This window comes from Ranitomeya variabilis, chromosome 7 (genome assembly GCF_051348905.1).
Source record: "Ranitomeya variabilis isolate aRanVar5 chromosome 7, aRanVar5.hap1, whole genome shotgun sequence".
In the NCBI taxonomy this organism is placed as follows: domain Eukaryota; kingdom Metazoa; phylum Chordata; class Amphibia; order Anura; family Dendrobatidae; genus Ranitomeya; species Ranitomeya variabilis.
This window is the reverse complement of record NC_135238.1, coordinates 905,764-916,291: the sequence shown is the minus strand read 5'-3', so window position 1 is coordinate 916,291 and position 10,528 is coordinate 905,764. Positions and strand designations below refer to the sequence as shown.

Sequence of the window (10,528 nt, the reverse complement as noted above, 5' to 3'; positions counted from 1 at the left end):
GAGAACGGACGGCTCTCTAGTGACCGCTAAATTGTTTGGCTGCTTGGTTTTATAATCACTGTATAAATGAAAGAAATTGCAGCGGTGAAACAGCAGCAGCACAGAGGGGGGGACAGGTTATTGGCCGTCATCGATGGTGTAGCAGTGCCCAGGGGAGGGGGTGACAGGTTAGGTGCCGTCATCGATGGTGTAGCGGTGCCCAGGAGAGGGGTGACAGATTAGGTGCCGTCATCGATGGTGTAGCGGTGCCCAGGGGAGGGGGTGACAGGTTAGGTGCCGTCATCGATGGTGTAGCGGTGCCCAGGAGAGGGGTGACAGATTAGGTGCCGTCATCGATGGTGTAGCGGTGCCCAGGAGAGGGGTGACAGATTAGGTGCCGTCATCGATGGTGTAGCGGTGCCCAGGAGAGGGGGGACGGGTTAGGTGCCGTCATCGATGGTGTAGCGGTGCCCAGGAGAGGGGGGACGGGTTAGGTGCCGTCATCGATGGTGTAGCGGTGCCCAGGAGAGGGGGGACAGATTAGGTGCCGTCATCGATGGTGTAGCGGTGCCCAGGAGAGGGGGGACAGATTAGGTGCCGTCATCGATGGTGTAGCGGTGCCCAGGAGAGGGGGGACGGGTTAGGTGCCGTCATCGATGGTGTAGCGGTGCCCAGGAGAGGGGGGACGGGTTAGGTGCCGTCATCGATGGTGTAGCGGTGCCCAGGAGAGGGGGGACGGGTTAGGTGCCGTCATCGATGGTGTAGCGGTGCCCAGGAGAGGGGGGACGGGTTAGGTGCCGTCATCGATGGTGTAGCGGTGCCCAGGAGAGGGGGTGACAGATTAGGTGCCGTCATCGATGGTGTAGCGGTGCCCAGGAGAGAGGGGACAGATTGGAGGATATGATCGATGAGCCTCTCCTGATTGGCCATGCTTTTATGTGATTGGTGGATGATGACCGACCCCTTTTACCTCCCCCGAGAGTTTATCATGTGTAGAAGCGTGTTATTGAATAATGTGTGCTCTTGTGTGGATTGTGGAGTGGACCTTCCACGTGGGTTTCTGCATATTTTGCCGATTCTCTGTGTAGAGTTGTTTGAGGGGATGACGAGGGCTGGAGCTCTGACTGGTGCCTCACTAACGATCTATGCTAATTACATATGGCCTCTTCCACCATTTTGTTATGGTTGAAGAAGACCTATGGTAGGTGGAAACGTTGCTCTTCATGGCAGAATAAAGAAGCTTTGCATTTTCTTCTGCCATGGTTGGATGCTGTCCATTCATCTAGATTTCCTCATCATGTGGCTCCTCGGGACTTTTCTGACTGTGCATTGCCCTGTCTAACAATGTCTGCCATGTTACTTCTCCGTGTATCTCTCACCTGAAATTCCTGCTTCCTCCTGCGAATCCTGACTGTGACGGAGGCTGAAGACCAAGCGATGAAGCTGTGAAGAGACAGACCACATGAGCATGTGCGGCACCGACCGCCCCTCGACGTGGAGGTACTCACCTGTGACTCGGGGATAGGAGGGGTGCAGTAAGATACAGCCACAATAATGAGAGCGGTACAAAAAAAAAGGATTATGGCGAAATAGAGGTAATGCACTCCGCAGATCAGCGCCGGGCACGAGCTCGGGGCGAAGCAGCTTCCAGAACCATAGATGAATTCTGGCACCATACGACAGAGACCCAGAATGAGGCCCCCGATCAGACCCCAAAAAGCCCCCTGTGAAGAGAAACAGCATATGGATGAGAGGGGGAAAAATCTGTCCAAAATCTGCAAAACAAGAGGCCATTAAGACCCCCATTACCAGAAATGGTTTACACTGGTTCCCAGCATGCAGTTCTTCCACCATCAGTAAGACTCCCCTGAAATAATGCAGCAGGAACTAGTGATGCCCTAAACCCGCCCAGAGACCCCCAGATTTGATGCTACGCAATGCCCTAAGCATTATCCAGAGACACTAAGATGTGTTACAATATACACTAAACCTTATCCTGAGACCCCCAGAAGTAATGCTACACAATACCCTAAACCTTATCCAGAGACCCCCAGATGTCATGCTACATGATGCCCTAAACCTTATTCAGAGACCCCCTGCCAGGAGACAGGTGATGTACATACAGTGGGGGATGGGTAGTGATTAGAAAGGAGCCGATCCATGGAAGTTCAGGTTTGGTCGAACTTAAGAAAAAAAGTTTGATTTGGGTACCAGAACTTGACGCTGGACCCGATACCCATATAAGTCAATGGGGACCTGAACGTTGGTGCTGTAAAATGGTCATAGCATGGGTAAGGCGGCTGCAAAAGGAAGCAAGATGGTGGTAAGAGCAGTACAATTGCCGTGCAAATAAATGTGGATGTGAAAATAACTTAAACTTGCATATATGTATTTGATTGTACTTGTTAATAAATGAAAAAAAGTGAAATGGGTTCCCCCGAAATTTTATTACCATCCAACGGGAAGCAGACATCTGTGAGCTGGTCTTATTATGCTGGGAAGGGGTCAATAGCCATGGACCTTCCCAGCTTATTGATATCAGCTCGCTGCTGTCTTGTTTGCCTTTGATGGTTATTTAAAATGGGGGGACCCAAACAAAAATCACATGGGGTCCTCCATATTGTTAGTATCCAGCTAAGGCAAAGCAGACAGTTGCATGCTGATATTAATAGGCTAGGAAGGGTGTGGGATATTGGCCCTTTCCCAGCCTAACAAGACCATCCCTCAGCCACCCCAGAAATGGCGCATCCAATAGATGCTCCAATTCTGGCGCTTAGCCTCGGCTCTTCCCACTTGTACTAGTGCGGTGGCAATCGGGGTAATGGTTTTGGAGTTGATGTCTGCTGTTTAATGTCCACTGACCTCAAGCCTGGGTGTTTGTAATGGAGAGGCGTCTGTCAGACACCCCCATTACTAACCCAGTAGTCAAAACAAATAAACAGAAAGTTCTCTGTTTGTAAAAATCATTCCCCTACAAGTTCCCTATTTTACCCATGTATTACCAAAAAAAATAATCCTTGGGAGTCCGCCGCAATCCAAATGGAGGTCCCACGACAATCCCCCTCCTCTAAGTCCAGTCTATGGAGCCCCGCTGTGAGAACGCAGCTCCATAGACTGGTTCAGCAGCCACTGCCGGGTCTGTCGCTGTACCCTGAAAGACTTGGCCGCTGTGAACTGAGGTGACGTCAGTAAGGTTACCTCCGTTCACAGCGGCCGGTTCTCACGAGGGCAGCGTGAGTGCTGGACTGATGACGAGTGGTGATTTAACCATTCATTGGTCCAGCACTCACGCTGCCCTCGTGACAACCGGCCGCTGTGAACGGAGGTAACCTTACTGATGTCACCTCAGTTCACACCTTCAGGTTACCCGAGTTCCCATCCACCTGGGTCTCCCCGCAGCTGTGAGGCCTAAAAACCTTAAGGAAGACTTTTACTGGAGTTCCCAGTTTCTGGAACGCCTGGAGGCTGTTAACTCCAGTAACATTACAGGGTCCCTTGAGGTTTCCGGGCCTCACAGCTGGCAGGAGACCCGGTGGCTGTGAACTCTGGTTACTTAATGGGCCTCAGGTTAATTCACAGCAGCTGATTCTCACGAGGGCAGCGCGAGTGTCGGACTGATGAGCGATGATGTCACCCCTCATCTGTCCGGCACTCGCCCTGCCCTCACAACCGGCTGCAGTGAACTGAGGTAACCTTACTGACCGCAGTTCACAGCGTTCAGTTCTCGCAGACTACACTGGCAGACCCGACAATGGCTCCTGCAGCAGTCTATGGAGCTGCATTCTCTGGACAAAGAAGACGGTGATTGTCGTGGGATCTCCATTTGAAGTGTGGCAGACCCCTGTGGATTTTGTTATATATATATATATATATATATAAATAGGTAAAACATTGTGATTGTTGGGGAGTGATTATTACAAATAAAGGACTTTTCTGTGTGTTTGTTTTGTCTACGGGGTTAGTAATGACAACCCCATAAATGACCCGAAAACCATTACCCCCAATGGATGCACCTGTTCTGGGGTGGGGGCTGGTCTCAGGCTGCACATGGGCCAATATCTGTGGCCATTCCCAACCTATTAATATCAGCCCGCAGTTATCTGCATAGCCTTTGCTGGTTAATAAAAATAGGGGGATCCCGCGTCATTTTCTGGGGGTCCCCAATTTGACGTATGGGAGGAATGAAGTATAGGGGTGTACGGGGGCGTCAGATAAAGAGGAGCGCTGAGCTGGAGGATCATGGAGTTGTCATTTTCTCTAAGAAGACATCAGCTTACTGGTTCATTGACTCTTTTCACAAACAGCGCCAAGAAGAAGACGGCAGCGATTGGCGGCGCCAGGAAACTCGCAACGGACTGTATGTAATCAAACAGCTGTCCTCCTTGTGCAGCCTGGACGACTGGGATCCATGCAATGCTGAAAGCCACAAGGCAGACGGTCCACACCCTGAGAGAGAAGCCATAGAGGTGACACTGACCACCAATAGTCCCCTGCCACACTAACTGATGATGGCCCATACCTCCCCACCAGAAGAAGCTCTTTTTCTGCAGCCTGCGGCCTTAACTTCCTCCAGACGTCCATTGTGAACAGGGTGCCACTGCTGTTAAAGATGGAGGCGAGACTGCTCATGAGAGCAGCCAGCATCACGGCAAGCATCAGTCCCCGGAGCCCTGACCGGCAGAATGGAGAGTGTCAGACAGCGCGAGAGGAAGAGGAGCAGATGGAGGGATGTGGCTGGGGACTCATCGCTAGTTTGTGGGGTCATCCTACATCTGGGGCAGTTAATGAAACGGCAATTTTATGGCAAATTCATGGATCTCGTGAAAGAAAAGTGATTATGTACCAACCTCTCGGCATCAGCTCTACAACCAGCTTTGGATAAGCAATATTTGTACAACCAATCTCTGCACCACAGATCCTCCGGCATTCAGAAGGCACAATGCAGGCAACGTCATCTGAAACACCCAAACATATGGTGGGTTAGAACAAGAACTGCATGGAGCTGATCAGAGTTATCCAGAAATGTAATTAGAATTCAGCAATGTCCTTTGTATCACTTCAGAATTATCTGCAGATTCATTTCATAACATATATTCATCACGGCTGGGCGATGTCTGTCTGCAGCCTCCACTAGGGGGAGCTCCCTGTATACAGAGATACATGATAATATTCAGTCTGCAGTCACCACTAGGGGGAGCTCCCTGTATACAGAAATACATGATAAGATCCTGTCTGCAGCCACCACTAGGGGGAGCTCCCTGTATACAGAGATACATGATAAGATCCTGTCCGCAGTTACCACTAGGGGGAGCTCCCTGTATACAGAGATACATGATAAGATCCTGTCTGCAGCCACCACTAGGGGGAGCTCCCTGTATACAGAGATACATGATAAGATCCTGTCTGCAGTCACCACTAGGGGGAGCTCCCTGTATACAGAAATACATGATAAGATCCTGTCTGCAGCCACCACTAGGGGGAGCTCCCTGTATACAGAGATACATGATAAGATCCTGTCTGCAGCCACCACTAGGGGGAGCTCCCTGTATACAGAGATACATGATAAGATCCTGTCTGCAGCCACCACTAGGGGGAGCTCCCTGTATACAGAGATACATGATAATATTCAGTCTGCAGCCTCCACTAGGGGGAGCTCCCTGTATACAGAGATACATGATAAGATCCTGTCTGCAGCCACCACTAGGGGGAGCTCCCTGTATACAGAGATACATGATAAGATCCTGTCTGCAGCCTCTACTAGGGGAGCTCCCTGTATACAGAGATACATGATAAGATCCTGTCTGCAGTCACCACTAGGGGGAGCTCCCTGTATACAGAGATACATGATAATATTCAGTCTGCAGCCTCCACTAGGGGGGGCTCCCTGTATACAGAGATACATGATAAGATCCTGTCTGCAGCCACCACTAGGGGGAGCTCCCTGTATACAGAGATACATGATAATATTCAGTCTGCAGCCACCACTAGGGGGAGCTCCCTGTATACAGAGATACATGATAAGATCCTGTCTGCAGTCACCACTAGGGGGAGCTCCCTGTATACAGAGATACATGATAAGATCCTGTCTGCAGCCACCACTAGGGGGAGATCCCTGTATACAGAGATACATGATAAGATCCTGTCTGCAGTCACCACTAGGGGGAGCTCCCTGTATACAGAGATACATGATAAGATCCTCTCTGCAGCCACCACTAGGGGGAGCTCCCTGTATACAGAGATACATGATAAGATCCTGTCTGCAGCCTCCACTAGGGGGAGCTCCCTGTGTACAGAGATACATGATAAGATCCTGTCTGCAGACACCACTAGGTGGAGCTCCCTGTATACAGAGATACATGATAAGATCCTGTCTGCAGTCACCACTACGGGGAGCTCCCTATTTACAGAGATACATGATAAGATCCTGTCTGCAGTCACCACTAGGGGGAGCTCCCTGTATACAGAGATACATGATAAGATCCTGTCTGCAGCCTCTACTAGGGGAGCTCCCTGTGTACAGAGATACATGATAATATTCTGTCAGCAGCCACCACTAGGGGGAGCTCCCTGTATACAGAGATATATGATAAGATCCTGTCTGAAGCCATCACTAGGGGGAGCTCCCTGTATACAGAGATACATGATAAGATCCTGTCTGCAGTCACCACTAGGGGGAGCTCCCTGTATACAGAGATACATGATAATATCCTGTCTGCAGCCACCACTAGGGGGAGCTCCCTGTATACAGAGATACATGATAAGATCCTGTCTGCAGCCACCACTAGGGGGAGCTCCCTGTATACAGAGATACATGATAAGATCCTGTCTGCAGCCACCACTAGGGGGAGCTCCCTGTATACAGAGATACATGATAAGATCCTGTCTGCAGCCACCACTAGGGGGAGCTCCCTGTATACAGAGATACATGATAAGATCCTGTCTGCAGCCACCACTAGGGGGAGCTCCCTGTATACAGAGATACATGATAAGATCCTGTCTGCAGCCACCACTAGGGGGAGCTCCCTGTATACAGAGATACATGATAAGATCCTGTCTGCAGCCACCACTAGGGGGAGCTCCCTATATACAGAGATACATGATAAGATCCTGTCTGCAGTCACCACTAGGGGGAGCTCCCTGTATACAGAGATACATGATAAGATCCTGTCTGCAGTCACCACTAGGGGAGCTTCCTGTATACAGAGATACATGATAAGATCCTGTCTGCAGCCACCACTAGGGGGAGCTCCCTGTATACAGAGATACATGATAAGATCCTGTCTGCAGCCACCACTAGGGAGAGCTCCCTGTATACAGAGATACATGATAATATTCTGTCTGCAGTCACCACTAGGGGGAGCTCCTTGTATACAGAGATACATGATAAGATCCTGTCTGCAGCCACCACTAGGGGGAGCTCCCTGTATACAGAGATACATGATAAGATCCTGTCTGCAGTCACCACTACGGGGAGCTCCCTATTTACAGAGATACATGATAAGATCCTGTCTGCAGCCACCACTAGGGGGAGCTCCCTGTATACAGAGATACATGATAAGATCCTGTCTGCAGTCACCACTAGGGGGAGCTCCCTGTATACAGAGATACATGATAAGATCCTGTCTGCAGTCACCACTAGGGGAGCTTCCTGTATACAGAGATACATGATAAGATCCTGTCTGCAGCCACCACTAGGGGGAGCTCCCTGTATACAGAGATACATGATAAGATCCTGTCTGCAGCCACCACTAGGGAGAGCTCCCTGTATACAGAGATACATGATAATATTCTGTCTGCAGTCACCACTAGGGGGAGCTCCCTGTATACAGAGATACATGATAAGATCCTGTCTGCAGCCACCACTAGGGGGAGCTCCTTGTATACAGAGATACATGATAAGATCCTGTCTGCAGCCACCACTAGGGGGAGCTCCCTGTATACAGAGATACATGATAAGATTCTATCTGCAGCCACCACTAGGGGGAGCTCCCTGTATACAGAGATACATGATAAGATTCTGCAGCCACCACTAGGGGGAGCTCCCTGTATACAGAGATACATGATAAGATCCTGTCTGCAGTCACCACTAGGGGGAGCTCCCTGTATACAGAGATACATGATAAGATCCTGTCTGCAGCCACAACTAGGGGGAGCTCCCTGTATACAGAGATACATGATAATATTCTGTCTGCAGTCACCACTAGGGGGAGCTCCCTGTATACAGAAATACATGATAAGATCCTGTCTGCAGCCACCACTAGGGGGAGCTCCCTGTATACAGAGATACATTATAAGATCCTCTCTGCAGTCACCACTAGGGGGAGCGCCCTGTATACAGAGATACATTATAAGATCCTCTCTGCAGTCACCACTAGGGGGAGCTCCCTGTATACAGAGATACATGATAAGATCCTGTCTGCAGTCACCACTAGGGGGAGCTCCCTGTATACAGAGATACATGATAAGATCCTGTCTGCAGCCACCACTAGGGGGAGCTCCCTGTATACAGAGATACATGATAAGATCCTGTCTGCAGTCACCACTAGGGGGAGCTCCCTGTATACAGAGATACATGATAAGATCCTGTCTGCAGCCACCACTAGGGGGAGCTCCCTGTATACAGAGATACATGATAAGATCCTGTTTGCAGTCACCACTAGGGGGAGCTCCCTGTATACAGAGATACATGATAATATTCTGTCTGCAGTCACCACTAGGGGGAGCTCCCTGTATACAGAGATACATGATAAGATCCTGTCTGCAGTCACCACTAGGGGGAGCTTCCTGTATACAGAGATACATGATAAGATCCTGTCTGCAGCCACCACTAGGGGGAGCTCCCTGTATACAGAGATACATGATAAGATCCTGTCTGCAGCCACCAGTAGGGGGAGCTCCCTGTATACAGAGATACATGATAAGATCCTGTCTGCAGTCACCACTAGGGGGAGCTTCCTGTATACAGAGATACATGATAAGATCCTGTCTGCAGCCACCACTAGGGGGAGCTCCCTGTATACAGAGATACATGATAAGATCCTGTCTGCAGTTACCACTAGGGGGAGCTTCCTGTATACAGAGATACATGATAAGATCCTGTCTGCAGCCACCACTAGGGGGAGCTCCCTGTATACAGAGGTACATGATAAGATCCTGTCTGCAGCCACCACTAGGGGGAGCTCCCTGTATACAGAGATACATGATAAGATCCTATCTGCAGCCACCACTAGGGGGAGCTCCCTGTATACAGAGATGTATAATAAGATGCTGTCTGCAGTCACCACTAGGGGGAGCTCCCTGTATACAGAGATACATGATAAGATTCTGTCTGCAGTCACCACTAGGGGGAGCTCCCTGTATACAGAGATACATGATAAGATCCTATCTGCAGCCACCACTAGGGGGAGCTCCCTGTATACAGAGATACATGATAAGATCCTGTCTGCAGCCACCACTAGGGGGAGCTCCCTGTATACAGAGATACATGATAAGATCCTGTTTGCAGTCACCACTAGGGGGAGCTCCCTGTATATAGAGATACATGATAATATTCTGTCTGCAGTCACCACTAGGGGGAGCTCCCTGTATATAGAAGAATGTATGTGCATAGCACCCCTCAGCGGTAGCTCAGTAATAAATGGGGCATGGTTTAATAAAAAATTATGAATTTCAAATGTTTGAAAATTTGGGTGAAAAAAATGGTCTACAAATAAGGGCATAAAGTTAAATGTTGAGTGATGTACCAGAGAAGTCACAGACTTGAGCCCTCGTCATGTTTAGTAATTTGCCTGAATGTCTTTTCTGTGGCTAATTTTCCCTTCATTCTGCTCTGCTCCGACACCTCATCACTTGGCCCCAGTAGTGTCCACTATGGAGTTTTGGTTTGTGACCTTAATTAGAGAACTGTACATAAGGGTAAACCGTGCGGGCATTGGAGGGGTACAGTGTAACCCACCTCACCATATTATTTATGACGCTTCCTCTTACCTGGATACAGGACCCGGCTAATCATCCCAGGCATGACCATGAGGAACATGGGAAGGATCTTCAAATATCCGCATAACACACAACCCAACTTAACATCCATCAGAGAGCGGGCGGCCAGGCAGCGCTGAACAATCACCTGAAACAAGAGGGCGGCACGGCAAACGTGGGTTCAAATAGAGCACAGGCTATGTGGAACGTCACCCAAAATATATGCCCATGATGCAAAATGGCCTAGGATGCAAGGAGGAACGAAGGAGCACTCGCCTGGTCACTGCACCAGTACCATGTGGACACGATGGTCAGTCCCAGGATCAGTGCCGGCCATGGCAGGTCCCCAGAGTAGGCGTCACGTAGCAGGTGGAGAGCATCAGGCCGTGGAGATGCGCACTCCGCAGACACGTTACCCAGATTACTGGGAGTGGCATTCATGTACTTCTCCATCAGAGAATAATAACCCCCAACCTCCACAAAAGCTGCAAAGGCAACGAAACAAGCAAAGAAAACTATAAAACAGTTACACAGCGTCTGAGAGCGACTGCGACCTGAACCGAATGAAGTACTC

General features: G+C 49.7%; 1 protein-coding gene across 1 annotated transcript in view; it reads right to left on the bottom strand.

Moving 5' to 3' along the window:
* The window catches only part of SLC5A2 (solute carrier family 5 member 2), a 136,207-nt gene that overhangs the window by 1,443 nt on the left and 124,236 nt on the right, over positions 1–10,528 (bottom strand). Inside the window, exons 8-14 of the mRNA XM_077273589.1 lie at positions 10,231–10,439; positions 9,967–10,102; positions 4,827–4,934; positions 4,499–4,649; positions 4,257–4,425; positions 1,488–1,703; positions 1,359–1,422 (exon numbers count right to left, since the gene is read on the bottom strand). Coding sequence (XP_077129704.1) covers positions 1,359–1,422; positions 1,488–1,703; positions 4,257–4,425; positions 4,499–4,649; positions 4,827–4,934; positions 9,967–10,102; positions 10,231–10,439 — 1,053 coding nt within the window. The remainder of the gene's footprint in view (positions 1–1,358; positions 1,423–1,487; positions 1,704–4,256; positions 4,426–4,498; positions 4,650–4,826; positions 4,935–9,966; positions 10,103–10,230; positions 10,440–10,528) is intronic.